At 32.5% G+C, this 22,687-nt stretch overlaps 1 protein-coding gene across 3 annotated transcripts in view; it reads left to right on the top strand.

Annotated features, from left to right (window-relative positions):
* Window positions 1-22,687, top strand: part of LOC128181740 (equilibrative nucleoside transporter 1-like) — a 39,293-nt gene that overhangs the window by 152 nt on the left and 16,454 nt on the right. The window contains exons 1-6 of one of the 3 annotated variants that reach the window (XM_052850253.1): window positions 3-715; window positions 3,082-3,182; window positions 10,735-10,861; window positions 12,925-13,006; window positions 16,406-16,545; window positions 22,379-22,473. In XM_052850253.1, coding sequence (XP_052706213.1) covers window positions 3,089-3,182; window positions 10,735-10,861; window positions 12,925-13,006; window positions 16,406-16,545; window positions 22,379-22,473 — 538 coding nt within the window. In that variant the 5' untranslated portion in view covers window positions 3-715; window positions 3,082-3,088. Of the gene's footprint in view, window positions 1-2; window positions 716-2,584; window positions 2,999-3,081; window positions 3,183-10,734; window positions 10,862-12,924; window positions 13,007-16,405; window positions 16,546-22,378; window positions 22,474-22,687 lie in introns of those variants that run through there. The other 2 variants (XM_052850254.1, XM_052850252.1) reach the window with 2 other exon arrangements.

Below are 22,687 nucleotides of genomic sequence, written 5' to 3' on the forward strand. Positions count from 1 at the left end.
TTAAGACATTATTTTTAGTTATATCAGAATAATGTATTGTAATGACATTTATCTACACTTGTTTTGTCATCTGTCGTCGATTTTCATGTTACAAGTAGTTGGACACTTGCCAGACTCGGACTTTTAGCACGTGTTTGTGCTATAGTAAGTCTGTCCCAGGTTACCATTTGGCGTTTACCTTTCCATAGGTTGTTAGGATTAAGCCAACTTTTAGCATGTTTAGAGAGACAGAGCTCTTCTTCTGGCTAGAACAGCTGTAGAAGTGTTTTAGCATGTTTAGACTCGGAATAGACAGCCTGCGCCAGTCTAGAATGTTGTTATAAAAAGAAAATCGAAACCAAATATGATATTATAATAAGAATTACAAAACGGTTAAAAATTATACACCTCCAAATGCCCAGTATTAACCTGTTAACTGTTAACACATGTTGACAAATTGACCTACAACATAGCCATCAATGGGAAGTAACATGCTAAAATTGCATCATTTAAAATTATAATATTGATAATATTAAAGCCTACATGTTAACAGTCAAATGTTAATTATCAAAGTAACTTAAGAAAGTTTATTTTTTTTATATATAAATGTCGCCTTCCTGCACATGCCATGGCCTGAGGAGCTTTTTTATATGTGCCTTTTAAGCGTGCATGCCTAAAATTGAGAAATGTGTTCAGCATGCTTGTTATTTGAGATACATGTAGAGAAAGTTAAAAGGTAGGTTCATATTATTTTGAAAATAAAATCAAAGTTAATACCACTGCATTCCGCATATGTTTTACTGTTATTATTCGAACCGTATCTAATATGCAAACTTGTAGACTGGTCCTCTGTCTCTATCGTACAAAAGAGACTGGTCCTCTGTCTCTATCGTACGAAAGAAACAGGGATTAATTTAGGTTTAAAATTTTGAAAAATTTATTTAAATTTCATTTTAAAATCACTTTGAATGAGATATCACCAGACTAAGAATTGCAAGATTAACTTTGATATGATGCCTTGAAATAAGTTTGTCATTCTAACTGAATTTACATGAATTTAAATTTTATCCAATCAATTTGGCTAAAAAAGCCTTCTCTTGAAAACAAATAATTTCAAAAAGGCTATCAGGAAAATATTTTTTTCTTTCACTCAATAAAACTTAAAATTCATTCATAAAGCAAAGCACAATTAAGGAAGAAAATACACTCGTACCCAGGGATATAACCCGAGTCCCCTTGGCACAAGTCCACAACTCTATAAAAATATGCCACAGGGACTCTTGCTTCAAGACTTTGAAGCCCAAAATCTTGAAAATGTCTTGATCGATTTTAAAACAAATTACATATTTTGTATTCATGCATAAAAACCTCTTTATTACATGTAACAATAAAAGATAATACAAAAATATTGAAAAACAAAAATGTTAAAAAACTTGATTTTTCTTGTTTTCTTTTTTTGATGAACCTAAGACATTCTATTGACAGAGGTTGATCAGAGAATGTCTTACAGTCTATCATCACTGAAAATTTCAGTGCTCTATCTTTACTCAATTTTTTAATCTGCAGCCGACAAAATTGTCTTTTTAAAATCATGTAAGGATGATAATTACCGACCGAAGTACATTTCAAAAACTGAAACAGAATCATCAGCTTCAGATAGGAACACGTTAACTCAGAAGAATTGAATGAAATCGACTGCACAAAATCAGTAAGAAAAAAAAATAAGAAGAAAAGTGAAAAACAAACAATTGGACCCAGAAACAATAGAATAATTAAAAGTTTAGGGTCTTCTCCTGAAGACCCTAATGGGATCAGTGCAAAATACAGGATGTTTTTGAAAATTATTACAGATATGTGACTCTCACATCTTAAAATGTACAAAGGAAATGAGCACTCTACTTGTCCTTGAGACCATGCAAATATAACTTGGAAATTCATTATTACTTGGGTAAAAGTTAATCAAATATTGGCATATTAAGTTAATAGCTTACAATTGTAAAATGTGTTCTGAAAGCCAACTGTATCATAATAGACGCAATAAAAATGCAGGCAATATACTTACTTCCTCAATAATAAAATAATATGTACAGTATATAAGACTTACAATAAATTTGTAAAAATGTATTCAGAAAGCCAATTGTATTGTATAGATGCAATAAAAATGTAGGCAATATACTTACTTCCTCAATAGTAAAATAATCTGTATATATAAGATTTGCAAATAAAATTTACAAATCTATACAATATACTTACTTCCTCAATAATAAAATATTCTGTACAATATATATGACTTGAAATGAACTCTGGATGATTACAGATTTAGTATCATCATTGAACTTTGTTAACATCAAACTGCTGAAACATTAAAGTAGTACCATTTCAAGTGGTCCAAGAAACATGGATGCATGATGGAAGCTTTTCTTTTGAAATGGAATACATCCTAGGTATCCTTAACTCTGCTAAGCATTCTTGCAGACCTTCTAGACTTTAAAGATGCCATTTGGGCTAGAATTTCTGATGAAAAGGTATATGCACACAAATGCTTTGATCAAGAAAGAAAAAAAAATTACAGGGAAAATTTAGCCAGCTTCTGACTAAATATACTGCTTGATATAAAAAAAACCAAGGATGCTAAAGACCTTATATATATACAAGATAGAAGTCAGTAAACAATATAAACACAGTAGTTAGTACTTATGAAGGTATCAATTTTTTACTGTCAATACTTAAACTACAAGCACACACAGAGCAATATAGTATAAAAGGGTGTTCGTGAAACTAATAAGGTTAGAGCCTCAGATGGATGTCTGGAAATATTACTGTATTAATTAAGTTACTCCACTTTTAACTACCACTACATCAGTGGGCAAGTCTGTATATATTTTGAGTTGGCACTAACACAAAAACATGTCATTTATTCCCTGTACTTCTGATAAATTTAACACTGTAAATGACCTGCAGTGAGTTTGTCGGAATGAGGTCACAGAAAGCTGATAGAATGCACTGCATTCATTTAGAGGTGATAACCCTAGTTTCTATAGTATTCAGAACACCTTGTCTAGATTCTTTTTATTTTTAAACTTGAGCTTTTTCTGATTGCAGCTAGTTCATGGTCTATGATAAGATGAGTAGGGAAGACTACTACCCAATGGAGACGAAGGGGAGCCCTAGGAGCTACAGTCCTCACAAGAATGGTTGTCTGAGTAAGTCATTCTTACTGTTGTACTTATATTTGTTAACTAGGTTATAGTGTGTCAACTACAATTGACGGAAGTAACGACAATTGGGCTTTACATTCATGTTGACTAATTAAGACACTATAGTGCAGGAAACTTCATGTACATATATATATGCATGGAGCTAATTTTGAAATGCATGTTTTTTGTTACATGGGATTGCATACATGTTACATGTACAGTGGAGCCTCACTTATCCGGACACTTTTGTCCCCAGGCAAAATCGTCCGGATAGGTGAAGCGTCCGGATATCTGAATTGTGATATTTACCTTTTAATATTTATGGAAACATAACTCATAAATTAATTATACAATTAAATATTTTATTTTGATAGCCATATATAAGCACTACAAAAAAAGTTTAGATTTTTTTTAAATTAACAAAACAAAATATTGTTAAAAACATTATTTAAGGTATGTTTTTTCCACAGGAAACCAAGCACTACATTCTTCAAGGCAACACATTTACATGTACATGTACATAACAATCACTGTATTAAACCGATAATTTAATTACATTCGTATAACAAAGCGAAGAGAAGAAAGTCGGTGTTCCACTTTAAACTGACAAATCTTTTTCTTCAAGCTAGCGGTGATCGCAACTCTCGCTCTCTTGGCCGGTAGTGTTGACATGTTTGAAGCTGCTCAACATTTGATGATTGAAAATGGGTGAAAATCTGTATATATTCCCTTATTGATAATTGTCCAAGCTATTTTTTCATTGACAGAACTTACCCAAGCTAATTTTACGTATCCATCTTTCTATAGAGTTAATTGCACCCAAGCGATATTTACAAGTAGCGTGAACACTCATCCACGCCATGTTTGGCATAAATTATTATTACACTGTTAATTGAACACACGCTATAAAATTAATGTCGATACTCTAAACATCCCAAGCGGTCTTAATAACTATCGTAAACAGAACTCAAATTATCAAATATTTCATTTCAATTACGTTTTAAAATGAATAGGCGTACGAACGATCTAATCACACTACGATTAATAGAATTTTAATTCAATCAATAGATGACTTTTTAAAACACAAATTAAACAATTTTCATGACATTTTAATCAAACAATAACAGTTCATAAGTTAAATGGCGACAATTACATGGTTATCGTAATATCCTCGGGCGAGTACATAGCGTGACACAGGTGACCCCGATTACCGGACGAAGGCATTGTTTAAAACCAACAACCAGTGTCAGATGTTTTTACACCAATTTGCACTTGCGCATAAAAAACTTTTGTGCCCCCGAACACTTAAATGTGACCGTACGGTTAAATGAGGTAAAATTTAAAGGAAAACTGTATTATGTGGTAAAATTTGACCGTCCGGATCCGGAACGCAGAATTCCGGATAAACGAGACAAATTATTGTGTAAAAATTCCGTTCCCAATAAAAATCGACCGGAAAGTGAAGCGTCCGGATATCAGGCGTCCGGATATCTGAGGCTCCACTGTACTTACTTTCAAAGGCTGGGACAATACATGTACAATATCTTTAAACAGTGTCAATATGTATCATGTTATTTTTGTCATAAATAATGATAATATAAGAATAGTTTAATTTAATTAGAAAGTTTTTATGAGCTCACCAGAACAGCTAGAACAACATTTCTGCAGGTAACTGATAAAATTAAATACATACCACTGCTGTAAAATGATAGGGGTAGTTCCAAAACCAAGGAGAACCTATCGGTAATGCCTTTAACAAAACAATATTTTCTATTTTATTTTAGAAAATTAATAAATTTTGGAATAAAAGTAGAAGGTGCATGGGAAATGTCAAATGGAGATTAAAAGTGCTGAAATTTAAACCTGCATGCATTTATTTTACATTAATGTATGAAACTAAGTTAAGACAATTGGCAATGATAACACATGGCTCTAAACTTAAAAGTATTAAGAACTTGCAAATTTGACAGGCTCCAGCCTTGTGGAATTGCATTTATGTTAATTAACTCTTGTAGTGGAAAAAAAAAGAGATGCAAGTTTAGACCTCCAAAGTAAAAACACTGTGGAAAGTGTTTTTAGCTCACTGAGACAAAGTCGGGGAGAGCCTATGCTATACCCCCCCGCGTCAGCGTCGAATGATCTATTAAAAACCAAATATAATGGGGTCTAAAAAGTTTTAGAAACTGGTAAAAAAATGTTTTTCTTAAAAAAAAATATCAAATTATATGTTGCATAATTGACAAATGATCAATTGAGATATGATTAAAAGTCATATTTCCTGCAGGGAATCAATATGAAATATTCAAGTTAAAATTAATAACAATAATTGATTCAAACTAGATTCGATCTCGTTGCGAGCAACGAGTGGGTCTTCCGTCCGATTTTGGAATAGATTAGATTAAACTTATCAATTTAAAGAAAAAATCGTAGATCTAAGCGAAAAAAAGAGAAAAAAAATTTGCGGCACTCGGGGCTTGAACCCGGGTCGCCTGGGCCATGTCCACGACTCTATCGACTGAGCTACTCTGACTCTCGCTTCAGAACTTTGACGCTTAATTTCACGAGAATGCCTTGATCGATTTTAAAACAAATTACATATTCTGAATCAGTGAAAGGGTCACTATAAGGTGTAAAAATTTCAAACAAATATATTAAAAAATAAAAAAGTCGATAAATTAAGTTTTTGAAATTTCCTTCCGGTGACGACCGGAAGTGACGGCGGACATTCTCTATACCGAGGTGCACCAGAAAAGCGGTAGTTCTATCATCTCTGAAAATTTCAGTTCTCTATCTTTACTCATTTTTGAGAAACCCGACCGACAAAATTTGCTTTTAAAAATCGTAAAACGACGATAACTTCCGACTGGAAGTAAATTTTTAAAAATTGTCGCGGCGGTACAAACTTCAGATGACGTGGCATCATCCCTGAAAATTTGACCCAAATCGAGCGGGCCATCTCCGAGAAATCGCCTGCACAAAATTTGTAAGAAGAAAAAAAAAGAATAATAAGAAAAGTGAAAAAGAAACAATAGAATAATAGAAGGGTCTTCCGCTGAAGACGGAAGACCCTAATTAAAGCAATATCAGCTGCAATTTCCATTTTGAATTTTTTTTTTAAAGAAAATGTTATTTTCTACTAAAATGACAAAAAAAATCATTGTTTTTAAATTTCAGTTAGTTAATTTTGATGGGGAAAAGCCGTTATGAAGCTTTATATGGAGCAAAACTGCATGAATAATTGTCATCCTGTACAAAAATTGATCTGCTATATAAAATATATTTCTTGCAAAAGAAATCTTTCTTCTGACAAATATTAATGATTTTTTTCAAATCTTATTTATCATAAAAATATAAGTTACATGCAGATTTACCATACTAGCAGGTTTTTCCAGCAAATTAAAATTTTAAAAAATACAGCTCATATTGCTTTAAATGTTTATACTCCACATCAACCCCCCCCCCCCCCCCCCCCCCCAAATCAAACGTGGTTCTAAAGATTCAGTCTTCTCACATTCTTAAATTTGTACTGTAGCAAATTTTAAATCATTTCTTGATTGCTCTTTTTCTTCCAATGCTTATTAACATTTTGGAAATTGCTAAAGAAGATGGGGGAATAAGGTGGCGCAAATGCCCATTCGGTTTAGTAGTGAAATGCAATTTATTTTTTTGAATTTGAATTTATTTTTTCCCAATGAAATCTATTCAAATATATTATAATACAAGTTTGCAAAAGCACTATTTCTAACTATATTTAGTTTATAATATATTTAACAAAAGATGATTAAGAAAAAAAATGAAATTTTTGCGGTATCGAACCCATAACATAAAAACCCTAGATATGTAAGGATAGCTTATGTCAGGTACTCTAACCACTGAGCCATTTCAGACACAACAAAGTAGACTGTTTAAATTAAATTATGTGTGCATGACTTTGGCCACGAATTTACGGACTTGTATTATTTTTTCATAAATGTTCAATTGGATACAAAATGATATTTTTAATGTATAGTGGGTCATCTCTCCACATTTTTGTTGATTGAAATCGGTTTGTTTTCCAATAGACCTTATTTAGACTATGAGAAAGATATGGAGCACAGACCCACTCTATAAAAGAAAATGCCTTGAAGTTCTAAAAAATGACAGTATTTGCAGGTTTTGATACATACCGTATTTTCCCGACGACTCGTCGATGCGGACGACTCGTCGAATTGCCCATTTTTAGCCAAAATTTTAACAAAATCCTACGACACGTCGATCTCAGACCATACGTCGATCTCATCACTTCAAAATGGCCTATAAAACTGCAGTAACATTATCAGTGTATGATGCCACGATGTCACCGATATTGCTACCAATTATTATTAATGATTAACATTTAAACAATTACGCTTTATACTTATGAATCAAATTTTCAAATACCGGCAACTTCTACAAAGTCGCTTGCATTTTGACCAATTCCCGATATCGCGTGTTATGCAAAACTAAACTTACTTTGTCAGAAATATTTTATTCCCAAGCATTGAAATAAGTATCAACTCTGACTATCGCCAGTGTATTCGCCATTACGTAACCAGCCACCTGTTGACTCGGCGCGTGGTCAATGTTTGTTTAACAATTTCCGGTGTCATAGGCATGCACCTGTCTCGTGTCGGACTTCAAAGGGGGATCTCAAGAGCAGAAAGCTTAGCAATTACTATGATTTGATGAAACTTGTTTACTTTGTATCCAGTAATGCAGTTACACGCTATTGTTTTACATAGACACTGTTAGAAATAAATCGATCATTTGTACGACTTGATAATGACGATACACGACATATATACGTTTCCTAAAAAAAAATTATCTAACAATAATCAAAGAATTGGACAATAATTAATCAATGATCTATAATCACTCTTATAACGGTACTCTTTATATACACAGGGAGTGAAATTGCCGTAAAGATCTCAGCCTTAGGGCAAGATTATTAACACAACCGGTGTCAGCCTATTGTATAAACAGTAGTATTGATAATTGCCGATTACGTATTTTAAGATTGAATTTGACCATTAAATATTTTTGATTTATACTTTCCACTAACAACTCTTTACAAATAAAATAATTGAATTTAAAAAAACATCCCCCGGACCCACTGCAATATTTTCTTCCATTCAAACTTGGTTTCAATTTTACTGCGCAATGTTATCTTCCTATTAGTGATACATAGAACCATGTGACGATGTGTTTTTAAAAACGGAACGGTAAAACTGTTAATTGATTAAAGACAATGTAACATTTTTTAATAACTGTTGTTACTATTATGTATTTAAGTGTTGACAGATGAGTGAAAATGATAATTATTAAAGATGAACAGTTAATTCAACAACGTAATTTTCAATCACACAGCCAACTCAAGATGATTAAAACCAATTTTTTAATGCTATTTTTAAAAAAATTCTGACTACGAGCCTACGACAAGTCGAACAAGACGATAAGTCGGATGCTCTGCTTCAGAGGAAAAAAATACCGACTAATCGTCGGAAAAATACGGTATACACCTGTTTGAGTCAACATATTCTAACATGTTTATAGGTTAAAAATCAATGATATGTTAAATGTATATTGTTTTAAATGATTTTTAAAAAAGATATAAGATTTATTGATATTTTAATTTTTCAGTAGCTTGTACAACCATGTATGGGCATTTTACACGCCTTATCCACCCATCTTCTTTAATTTTTAAGATAAACAAAATGTTATATGCATGTGTGTTCGCCTATTTGGGGCAATTATAAAGTCTCCTAAACAAAGCAGGGTCATCATTAGGCTAGGAATTACCCACATGGGAAATGGGTAACACTACTGGCATGCGACCAGTTCTCGCCAAGTACCATTTCTCGCCAGTGCATTGTTACTTCATTTTTCATATTTAATTTTATGTGTTGATAAAATGATGTAACAATGCACTGGCGAGAGATGGTACTTGGCAAGAACTGGTCGCATGCATGTACATATGAATAAGATAAAATAGTTTATTATTTCCAGTTCTAGAGTATCAGGATGTCTCCAAGGGGGCCTAACATATATACCATTCGATGCGCAATACACAATTCAAAGTGCAAAAATAAATACGGTTTAGGGATGAGGATCCCAAAAGTTATTGAAATATATAGTGTATCATCATTTCCTATTTCAGAAGGGGGGGGGGGGGGGGGGGATTAGTTAAAGACAACACCTGGGGGTCATGTACTTTACACCATAATGGCATTTGATGCATGATAATGAAATTAGGAGATATTTAGCATTTTCCCCGTTTCATGGGGTCAGAACAATCCCATAGGGTCATGGCCTACATTTTATTTGATGCATTATATAATACATAAAGAAAGAAAGACCCCCTTCCTTCCTATTATATCTCATATGAATATGATAATTCTCTACACTTACCTACATGTACCGGTAATACACAAATTTAATACAAAATTGTCACAGGGTCAATATGGGGTCAACTCATAGTGTAAGTCTGACAAATGAAAAAAATAACTTTTGCAAATAAAATGACAGAAACTGTACAAATGCGATAGGATAGGTAACAATGATAAGCTTAAAAAATGATGTTACAGTATGTTGGCAAAGGGAGATCACTTATTTAGAAAGTGAAGGTAATACTTATGTACATACCGGTGTCTCATAATATTGTGTTACTATACATGTATATTATGCTTACCTGTATAATTGGTCAACATTATAATGATAATCCAGTTAGAGCACAATATGAATCCCTTTAGCTGATCATCACAAAAGAAACGTTTATGCATGTTAACTAATCCTTATTTTCTGCATATGAAAAAAAACATACCGGTATGCATACACCACGTGAAGAGCTTGGTTAAACTAGTACCTGATAATGTGACCTGCAGACCTGTGTTGTGTACGTAACTTCAGACAATTATCAGTTATTTGTAACATGCATGTATTTTTATGACCTATTCTTCAAAACCCCTTGCACTATTTTATTAGGTAAATAACAACTATGTAAAGCACTCATTTCAGCTTTGAGGTGGTACAGGACACCTGCATATTGTGATGTACACTTCCTATTGAAATAAACAATAAAGTATAAATACCATATTTTGCTGACGATTAGTCGGTATTTTTTTTCTCTGAAGCAGAGCACCCGACTTATCGTCTTGATCGACTTGTCTAAGGCTTGAGGTCAGAAAATTGTTAAAAATAGTATTATTGTTCATTGATTAATTATTGTCCAATTCTTTGATTATTGTTAGATAAAAATTTTAGGAAACGTATGTATGTCATATATCGTCATTTTTTCTTTTGGCCTAACTACCGGTACTTGATTGAAAAGAACTCGGTCCTTTTCATCAATACATGCACAGCATTAATTTTGACTACCGGAACATGGTCAGATTTCAGGTTGGAGAAAAACATAAAACTTATAGCTAGCCCTTGACCTATTATTCTTGAACTATTTCAATTTTCAAAAAATATTTAGATGCATTATAATTTACCAGGTACAGATTAAAGTGGATTCTAATTTCTCAATTGACTATATTTATAGTGGACAGGAACTCTGAGCAAACAGAGAGCTTCCTACCTGTCAAGGTAGAACCAGGCCTAGACTCTCTGAACAAAAATCCTGAGGACTTCACATGCATGCCAGAGGAGGATAATACTCCACCTGACAGGTATTCAAAGTACAGTAGAATCGTAAAGTATGGACATAGTGAAATCTCAAATAAATGGAAGTTTTGTGGAGCCCCCTGGAAAATTCATGACAAATCCTTGATTCTTGTAAAAAAATTTTAGCTGTAACAAACAACTGAGTTTAAACAAATTTGTAAAGTATATATATACGGTATTGATATGAGAGCTGTTCTGGAATTACTGAGACATTTACTCTTATTCTCTTCGGAAAATAGATAAACCCTTAAAAATCCCAAGAATGTAAACTATGATGAATCTTATAAATGTGAAAATTTCTATTCCTTGGCATCATTAGATCATTTTTGGTATAAACTGACAAACTTGCCCTATGTCCAGTGACCTCCATATAATTAATTATATATAACCAGAGCATTAGAAAACTGATTGCAACATTTTAATGTGCATCTCATTGCTCCTATATGTTACAGGTTTCTTGTAGAGGCAATAAACGATCTTGTAAGGGTTGTGGTACTTTATACATAATTTGCATATATTTAAAAGTATTATTTGACTGGGCCTGTAAAGACAGTACATGTTTAACAAATACTGTTTGATATTTGGTATAAAAAATACTTCAGTGTGATTTTCCTTACACATCAATATGACATCAATATTGAAGTTAAATTAAATCTAACAAAGGAAGTTAACTTTTACGTAAAATATTCTTTTACAATTTTTTTAAATTCTTTTACAAGTAGTATTAAAGGGGCATGGTCACGATTTTGGTCAAATTCTATTTTTATGTTTTTATTATTTACAATGCTTAATAAATGCATTTCTAATGATCAAATAAAATTTGAGAGTCATTTGCAGAGTTATAAGCAAGATACGAGGCTCACAATTCTCTGTCATGTAAACAAGGCTCGTGCCCTGTTTTTGTTTACATAGGTTCAATATACCAGTAAAAAACCTTTTTCCAGCTTATTTATCTATTTTTTTTTTATTTTAAGCATAGATAAGCAGTTCCTAACGTTAAACACATTCGTTTTAAGGTTTAAAACTTGAATTTTTACTTCAACGTTCAAAATGTACTTAACAAATGCTTTGTTTACACAGCGAAGAATTTCAGGCCCTGTAACTTGCTTATAACTCAACAAATGACACTCAAATTTTGGTTGCCTATTAAAAATGCCTTTCTGAAGCATTGTAAAAATAAAAACCAGAAAAATAACTTTTGACCAAAATCGTTACCATGCCCCTTTAAATTCAGGGGGTATACTGTTTTACCCTTGTGTGTCAGTCTGTTGTCCAAGTCATAACAAAAGAATCTTTTGAGATAAGGACTTCAAACCGGTACTATATATAGATGATATAAAACTTAGCTGAACCTTACCAAAATTATTTGACCCTGACATATTTTTCTTATTTTTAAGGTCAAATAAAAAAAAACCCCACATTCTTTAGCTTTACTTTATTATACACTGATATGCCATTTAGACTTGCTAACATCATACTTTTATGCTCCCCTTCAAAGAAGGGAAGGCATATTGCCTTGCTGCTGTCCATCTGTCTGTCTGCCGGTTGGTCCACCAGTAGTTTTTGTTCATTTTCTTTCAAGAGGTTGCATGTATTGAAATGAAATTTGGTATACATTTTTATCACAATAATATCTAGGTAAAGTTTGATATTGTGTACAATCAAGCAATTTTCGACAGAGTTATTCTAATTAATTATTTGCAGTTTCCTCAAGGGAGGGGGCATAAGTGTTTGACAAACATCTCTTTTTCACTTATTAAATTTGCCCCATGTTACAAAGCAGCTTTGAATGGGAGACAATGCCAGAGATTAGCTTATGCTTATTTTTCTAATGAATTCAATAGGACTGTTTGGCTGTTTCATTGATCTGACTCCATAAACAATTCTTTCAAAATTCTTTTAAAAATTTTAATAGTTTGGTCTTGAAAAACAACAGTTTACTATTAAGAAAATGTGGCCTCACAAATAAAAAAAATATGTTCAGGCAAAATCTTTGTAGTCAAAAGCTGAATGCTTTGGTTAATTATAGGCTGCACTGTTTTGCTTTATGCTTTCTGGTATTTTTCAGATTCAGATTAGTTTTTTTCATCATGGTTATACATGGAGTTGGAATTCTGATGCCTTGGAACATGCTTATCAATGCAAAAACAGTAAGAACATGTTCCTTTTTGATATCTCTAATGTCAAATTGTTTAATACATGCAATTGTTAGTGGTTCTGAATCACTACAATTTTCCCTTTTTAGCTCATCTGAGCTGAAAGCTCAAGTGAGCTATTCTGATCACATTTTGTCCGTCGTCCGTCCGTTTATCTGTAAACTTTTTACATTTTGAACTTCTCTAAAACCACTTGGCCAATTTCAACCAAATTTGGCACAAAGTATCTTATGAGAAGGCAAATATAAATTGCAGAAATGAAAGACCGATCTTTATTCAAAGCGGAGGAAACCTCGAAACTGTAGAAAAAGGGGGGTGCATTTTTAAAAATCTTCTTCTCAAGAACTACTGAGTCAAATTCAACATAATTTAGCATAAATAATCCTTATGGAAAGGAAAATGTAAAATGCAAAAATTAATATCTAAATCTGTTTCAAATCTGAGTTATTACAAAAATAATAATAAAGGAAAGGCGTGTTTCAATCAGTTTATAGCTTCGGGTCCGGTATTCCATACGGAGTCAAGTGAAGTCGTACCCAAACCCACTTGTACCCAAACAGACTAATAATCCATTGGTCCGGTGGTAAACAATGATACTTGGATTATAAACATTAAAGATAATCTGTAAAGGTTAGGTTTTGATATATTTACAATAATTAAGAAATTACAAGATGAATGTAGATTTATGATAATATAATGTTTCTCCTAAAATACTTATAAAATAATTTCCTTTTATTTAAAGCAGCCATGACATATGATAAAAGGGTCGATCTGACAAAGATGAATTTGTTTGTTCTGCAACAGTTCGTGTACGAAGGGAATCTTTGAAACATACAAAATACATTGGTGTTGATTTTGTGAAGTAAATTGAGGTTAAATATTTCAATGCGTTGACAATTTTCACATATGACACTGGCCTTAGCTTGTTTTGATTTTGTTTCTTTTTCATTATTTATGCCTTGTAGCCTGGGAAGTATTGCCTGTATTTTGTAATTTTTGCGTATCAAATCAAAAAGAGACTTTGTTGTATCAGACAGTTGACTGTTAATTTACCTGCGCAAATGAAGAAAAATCTGATGTATTAATAAAGTACTAAAATACAATTCATTCTATCGGTAATTCGGTATGATCTTTTGCGTAATGGTTGATTAATGCAATGTGTTTTATTGAGATGCTAAGCATTTTCTCTAGTTTATTCAGTTTAGATAGAGTTTAATATCGCTGACGGAAATATGTAGGTATACATATGATTCATTTTGAAAAATAAATTGTGCTCTTTATTTGTTATAGTGCATGTTTCTTATGTTTAATTGTTTACAATTTCTATTTACTAACCATCGAATTATAAGCAAGATACAGAGCTTTGCTCACAATTCTATGTTTGTACGCAGATCTGAGGCCATTCTTTTTTTTCCATTTTAAATGCTGAACAGGAAATACCAATTTAAAAATCTTAAGCTGAATGTAATAAACTCATGTGAACAAAATATGACTCAAACCTAGCAGAATTGTTAGCTCTGTATCTTACTTATAATTCTATGATTGGCTCTGAAATTTTGGTTGATCATTAGAAATGTCTCGCTAAACCTTAAATACTTGTACAAAAAAAAATTAAAGGATAATATGCTGTAACTACTCTCTGAGGCCCCCTCTTTATACAATAAATAACATGAAATCTACATCAATTTTGATAGTTTTTCAGACACGAGTAAATAAAAACAACACCGTTAAAACAGTTTTTATAGTTCTGACACATTTCTGTTATGGGGATAAAGGCATTATCGCTATTCCTAAGAAAGTATTACAGCAGAATATTAACCTGGTTTGTAGCCATTTGATATTTTTGAATAAAGATGAAAATAATGGGTGGGCCTTAGTAAAATAGAGCGATGTGCCTGTCAATGCATTGATTTTTATAGGTCTTTAACATGTCACGTGACAACAATTTTCATTGTAGTGTATTCATCAATCAAATGTGAGTAAGGTTATAAAAGTCACATGAGTTTACGCCACGTAAACAACAGTCGTTTTATAGTAATGGGGAAGACAAATTAAATTTTTGAATGTTTTCAATTTGGGAAATTGAGCGCATTGAGGTACAATTTTCTTTTTCACATCTATAGGAATTTTTAAATAAAATACAATAATTATTATAATATATTTTTTAAAAAATACAATAACTAGTAAGTAGTTGAAGAAAATGCACCTATTTGCTCTCATATATTTTGATCGCTGTATAAAGTGGAGAGGGCAGAACAAATATATAGGGAATTGGAAGTTAACAGGGTGCCCCTACCAAATATTTAGTTTTATATCTTAAGTAAGATTTTCTTATTCTCTGTAAAAATAGTATTCCATAAAGGTACAATGTCAAAGATTTCGTGTATGCAAAAATAAGTGTAGAATTCGAATACTTTACAGTATTTATTTTTTGTTATTTTACCCAAAGGCCATATATGGCACACTATATTCTGAACACCCATTTAAAGTCATTATTGCTCAGGTGAGCGATGAGGCATGGGCCTTTTGTTATGTTATTATATTGTATTTGAAGCTGGTGTCATATGGTATCATGAAGTTAAACACAAATATCTTAATGTATCTCAGCTGTAGACTTGTGCTTTGCATAAAGTCCCTCAACCAACAAGCCAATACATTTCTATAATTTTAAGAAACATGCACATTGAAACATGAAAACATCACAGGATCTGCAGGGTAGGTGTACTTGTGATCATGTAGAAAAAATAGGCTATGGATTGAAATAATTATTGCTATTATGCAAACCCCGACATATATAGTTATGATGTATTTTGTAGAGCATGCAATACAGTTGTCAATTCTGTCATTCATTGCTTACTTTTCTTTTTGGCAGTGAATATTTCATTGGCTAATTGAAAGGTTGCCTTGAGATGACCCCATACAGAGAAATGTTAGAACTTGTAAAATGTATTGACAATAAAATCCAAAATACAGAGTATTTTTTCAGCAAATACTTGTATTGCTATAATCGAATATTTACAAAAATATAATTAAAAAACATATAGCTGCCTCAGTTTGCCCTGGCGTGTAATTACCTTCACAATTTACCTCCACCCTGGTTAAAGGACTGTGAATAAAAGATTGGAAAAAAGAAACTTCTGCTATGCAAAATTATCACACAAGGAGCAATACCTTATCAAACTTAAAATCTTTGAGAGTTCGACATAGACCCTAATCAAATATTCAAAGTTCTTGAGTGCATTAATTTATTATATACGAGATATAATCATCTTTTAAAATTAATATTTATAATCTTAACTCTTAAGACTGTGTACACAAGTTTTTATTATAATTGATAATAATTATTAATTGCTATTTTTTTTTCATATTTTGGTGTCATACAAATGTTTTCAGTACTTTGAGGAATACAAGTTGGGCAAGAATGAGACAGAGGTTGTGGAGCTGAAGGGGAAGTTTATGTTTTACCTAGGAATCTTCTCACAGGTCCCAAACTTTGTTATGAGTGGTATCAACACTTTCTGCCAGTGTGGAGGGTATGTAATTTTTAGCTCACCGAGACGAAGTCAGGGGGAGCTTATGCTATACCCTCGGCGTCGGCGTCGGCGTCCGGACATGGTTAAAGTTTTTGTTGCAGGTCCTGTATCTAAGCTATTACTTGTCCTATCTTCACCAAACTTGCATGGATGATGCATCTGGACCTACTTATGGACTTGAAAGACTTGGATGCTGAATCTGAGTCCTAAATTTCAGATGCTGGAGGAGGTTAAGATTGTTGGACCAGGTTAAAGTTTTTGTTGCAGGTGCCCTTTGATAGCAATATCTAAGTTACTGCAGGTCTGTACTTCACCAAACTTGCATGGATGGTGTGTCTTATGATACTGATGCACCAGACAGGCTTGAGTGCTGAATCTGAGCTATAGGTTTCGGATGCTGGAGGAGGTTAAGGTTTTTGGAGCTGGTTAAAGTTTTTGTTGCAGGTGCCCTTTGATAGCAATATCTAAGTTACTGCTGGTCCGTACTTCACCAAACTTGCATTGATGGTGTGTCTTATGATACTGATGCACCAGACAGGCTTGAATGCTGAATCTGAGCTATAGGTTTTGGATGCTGGAGGAGGTTAAGGTTTTTAGAGCTGGTTAAAGTTTTTGTTGCAGGTGCCCTCTGATGATTATATCTTAGTTACTACTTGTCCTAACTTCACCAGACTTGCATGGATGGTGCGTCTTATGATACTGATGCATCAGACAGGCTTAAATGCTGAATCTGAGCCAAAGGTTTCGGATGCTGAAGGAGGTTAAGGTTTTTAGGGCTGGTTAAAGTTTTTTAAACAGGTGCCCTCTGATGATTATATCTTAGTTATTACTTGTCCTAACTTCACCAGACTTGCATGGATGGTGCGTCTTATGATACTGATGCACCTGACAGGTTTGAATGCTGAGTCTGAGCCATAGGTTTCAGATGCTGGATAAGTTTTTTTAACAGGTCACATGTTTAATAGATAATAGTACTTTTTCAAACTTGCATAGTTGATTAAACTGTAGTATGAATGAATCACAGAGGAAGGTTCAGATGCAGAGCTTGATCTCCATTATCAAGGATGCTATAAAATATATCTTAGTTATTACAGGTCCTAACTTCACCAAACTTGAATGGATTGTGTGTCTTATGATACAGATACACGTGACAGGCATGGATGTTGAATCTGAGCCAAAGGTTGCTGATGCTGGAGCAGGTTAAGGTTTTAATTGCTAGTGCCCTCTGATGATGATATCTTAGTTATTACTGGTCTGAACTTCACCAAACTTGCATGGAGATGCGTATTATGTATACTGATGCACCTGACAGGCTTGAATGCTGAATCTGAGCCAAAGGTTTCGGATGCTGGATGAGGTTTAGTTTTTTTGGAACATGTAACATGTTTTATAGATGATAGCTTGCATAGTTGATTTAACTATATTATAAATGAAACGCAGAGGTTGCTTCAGATGCAGAGCCTGATATCCATTATCAAGGATGCTAAAGAAATCTCCTACCTCACTCAAACCTGCCCGATAGATAGATGTGTTTGTTTATAAATGATATAACATGATTCCTATGATATAGTATTGACGTATGGTATGAAACAATATTGTTTAATATGATACAATATAATATCATATGTAATATTATAAAAAGTTATATGATACGATATAATATTGTAAATATTTTTTTGATATTTTATGTTATGATATTGTATCATGATATCGTTATGTATAGTATTGTATATTATGATACAATATTGTATATTAATATTATATTGTATTATTAATTTATTATTTAATCACATGATACTATTACATAAGATATTGCAAAATATAATATTGTATCCTATGATACTATATTGTATTTTCTATAATATTGTATCATACGATTTTGTATAATATGATATTAGTTTCTGTAATATAGAATTATATCACATGAAATTGTATAATATGATACTGTTATATTATATAATATCGTATCATACGATATTGTATAATATGATACTGTTATATTATATAATATCGTATCATATGATATTGTATGAAATATGATATTGGTTTATAATATGATTTATTATCACATCTGATTCACATGAAATTGTTTTGTATGATATTGTAAAATATATTATTGTATCATATGATACAATATGTATAAAATAATATTGTATTATATAATATTTTACTTTATCACATAATATTGTATCATTTGATATGATACAATGTTGTATCAAATAACATTGTATAATAGGATACAATATCATATTATGTAACAAAAATGATACAGTATCATACAATATCATACTATATTATACAATATAATATCATATGTTTCAATGTTATGATATATTATGTACTATGATATTGTAATATAATACTATATTGTTTATTATATTATGATATTGTATTATTTGATCAAATACAATAACGTATAACACAATACAATGTCATATCATACGTTAACAATATCATATCCCATCATTGTTTATTATGGTATTTTATTGTATTATATGATATATGTTGTAAATATGATAGGATGCAATACTTAATTTTAAATTATTGTATTGATTAACATATGAACATATGATTATCATACAATTTTTTAACAGATGATATACGATATTGTGTCAAAACAGAATCCATGAATATCCAAGATCATAAAGTATGATTTTCATTTAATATGATAAAGGTGGTCTCATAAAGGTGAAGTCTCATAAGGGTGATGTCTCGTCTCAGTGAGCTTTGTAATCTGTGATTACCTATGTTTTATGGGATTATTTTTTAAGGGGATGGAGGAGAAGAGAGTTACTATTAATAATTTTTTGTTTTCGGGATGTCAATTCTACTCAGCTTATTGTTTGAATAATCAGAGCATTTAGTTGAGCGGTAGTTAAGTACTTTTTAAAAAACTTTCTTTCCATTTAAAACATGTAGTGTTTCTTTAATTAAGAACAAATATTAAATAACTTATTAATTTTTGTACTATATGTATTTGGATTTAATTTCTTATATCACCTGAGTCATTGAGGTGACTTATTGCTATAGGTCTTCGTCTGTCATTGTGCGTCATGCACCATGCTTTCATAATTTAACAGTTTTAACTTCTTCATGAAGAGAAATCTAAATTGTGAAATTCATGGTGTAACCAACCCCACGGCCTCACGGGTCCGGCCAAATAAGCCGAAGAAGCCAAATTTTCAAAAATCTTCTCTACTCCCACACATTTGGGAAAAAACAAAATGCATGGTTATGATGTACAGAGTCATGCCAAAAGTATTTGCGGAAAAATGGTGGACATCAATGAGAGTTACCTTACTAAGCTTGGAAAACTTGTCGTTTTCAACACATAAAGAAAATTCACATGCCTTTAGTACTCTGTGAGATGTCCCTTAGACTGAATGCAAGCAAGAATTCTCTGTAGTGGGGACTTACGGGTACAGGTTCTGAATGTAATTCACTGAGAAATTCTGCCAAATGTCAAGAATAGCCTTAAACAGCTGATCAGGGGTAGATATTTCCCAAGCCCGATTTGCAAACTTCTTTTCACTCGATGCCAACATTTTTCGATATTTATGTTTGATGATTTGGCTGGCCAATTCATCCCAAGGATGTTTTTTACGTGTTTATATCTATGATACGGGCACAGGGCATTGTCATCCTGGAATGTGTAGGAATTGTCGGGGAAATGACAGACAATTACAGGCTACAATTGTTTATCTTAAAAATGTATTTCTCAGCATTTATATTGCCATCTACCTTACAGTACCAGGTCCATATCAGGTTATACACCCCTAGATCATGACTGAAAATTTGGGCTTGTCTTCAACAAACATGCACTCCGGTCTATACGTTTCATGAGCAGATCGCCATGCACACATATACCCTGTTATTTTGACCAAGTACATCCTGTGACACATCTCTGAAGATAAAGTTTCTCCAATATTGGTTAACAGTTAATCTTCGTTTTTTCAAACAAGCAGGTCTCTTTTTTCAGTTAACCTCTTTCATCACTATATGTTTCCTTACAACTCCTTAGTAAATCTGATTTTTATGTAAAATCTGTTGCACATCCTCCTGCTAACATTATTTAACGCATTTCCAACATTAAATTTTGCAGTAACATCTAATGCTTTTCCTCTGCTCCATTTCACCAACTGAATTAACCTTGATTCTCCACAACAGGGCAGTTTTTTTCGGATGGCAAATTCTTTTTGCTTTTAACAGGCTACCTTATTCCTGAAAAGTCTCGATAACTAATCTTCATGTATATCCTTGCACTCCCAACATCCTTGAAATCTCAGAAATCCTTAATTCTTAAATTTTTATTTTATATAATTACTTCTTTCTTGTCTGGTGACAATTCTTTAGACTTACGGCCGATCTTTGTTTACATTAAAATCGTACAACACAATTTCTTCTAGCAGAGGTATTTATATACGTCACTCATCCAGGAATTTTTACTGATTTCAGGGATATTCTCAAAATTAAATTTCATTCAAATCATCCTATCATACGTTTTTCTAAACGAAGGGCAATAACTCTAAGACCACATTCACAATTTTTTATGAATACTTTTAGCAAGACGCTGTTCATCATGTCCATAAAGCCCTCTACCAAAATTGTGAAATTCATGGCCCTTTGGTCCAGAATTTAGGTCCTAGGGTGGGGCCAATATTGCCATATAGTGAAAATGTATTAATCTTAGAAAATCTTCCTCTGTATTCTCCAATATATATATATATATATATTAGAAAAATTAAATGCTTGGTTATGATGTCCATGAAACTCTCTAACATAAGTGTGAAAATTATGGCCCCTGGGTCAGGGGTTCAGGGCATAGGGTGGGAGCAATATGGCCTTATATTGAACCTGTATTTAATTTTCTCTACTCCCATTTATATTATTGAATGCATGGTAATGATGCTCATGAAGTCCTCTACCTAAATTATAAAATTAATGACCCTTGGGTCATGGGTTTAGGCCCTTTTGGTATGGCAACATAGTGAAAATTAGAGACTCCCTAACAGGTCCATCTAAGGGCTAATGGTACTCAGGTAACTTGCATGTGGGTCTCTTTTTAAATTTATTTAATAAAATCTGTTTTTTACTTTCTTTGTGGCTCTTATACATATACTGAGCTACATACATCACCTAAGGCCACTCAAACATGTCTTGTTCCAAAATTAATTTAATGACCCCTATCTGATTAACAGTTTTAAAATGTCCACTGATTATAAATGAACACATTTAGATAATTATCAATATGATTGAATTTTGTACAAATACTTCTAATCAAATTATTTAAATGAACAGAATTAAGATTCATCTTCAAACAACAACTGAAATTCGACATTGACCTGTGACCTTAACTACGTGCACAAGTACTTTTTTTCAAAAATGCAATTTGATGTATAAAAATCAGGAGAGGATTAAGACACAAAAAGGCAAAATTTATCAGAGGCAAAGGTCCCTAAAAGTGACAGTAAATTACAAATCTAGAATGCTGAGAAAAGAAGAATTTGTAGTCTACAAACAAGAGGACTATAATTATATGATTAAGGTTTTACTACATTGGCACTAGTGCATGTGTTTTCGGGATACAAAACTATTTGCAAATGTGTTGTTAGGGTTTTGATGATAATGACGGGTTTACTTACAAAATTGCTGAAGCATTAGGAATTAAATCAGTTGTGACAAAATTTATTAACTTCTCACCAAGAAGTCGACTAATGAAATTTTCTTTGATGATAGTCATGTACTCAATTGTTTGTTGACACCCCTAATATTTATACTACAAATCCTTTTAGATTGAATATTGCATACATTGTATGATATTTTCTGTTGATAGACAAGCATCCCCTCGGAGAATCATCATCTCTATTAGCGTGATGATTTGTGTTTTCATCGCCACAGTTGTCCTAGCCATGGTGGACTCCAGTGATTGTAAGAACATAAGTTACTTAGCCTATTAGTAGTGGTAGTGTAACTTTGATTTCAACAGATGTAATTGGGAGAGTATGATCAGATACTTGTTAGCAAACCTTGGCCTATATCTCATGAACTTCCACTGGTATCCTTTTATCTAGTAAAATTTTACAAAATTGATCAGTAATACACAACATTTGACCCAGTTATTCATGTCATGCAACATTGTTGG

This window comes from Crassostrea angulata, chromosome 4 (genome assembly GCF_025612915.1).
Source record: "Crassostrea angulata isolate pt1a10 chromosome 4, ASM2561291v2, whole genome shotgun sequence".
NCBI lineage: Eukaryota > Metazoa > Mollusca > Bivalvia > Ostreida > Ostreidae > Magallana > Magallana angulata.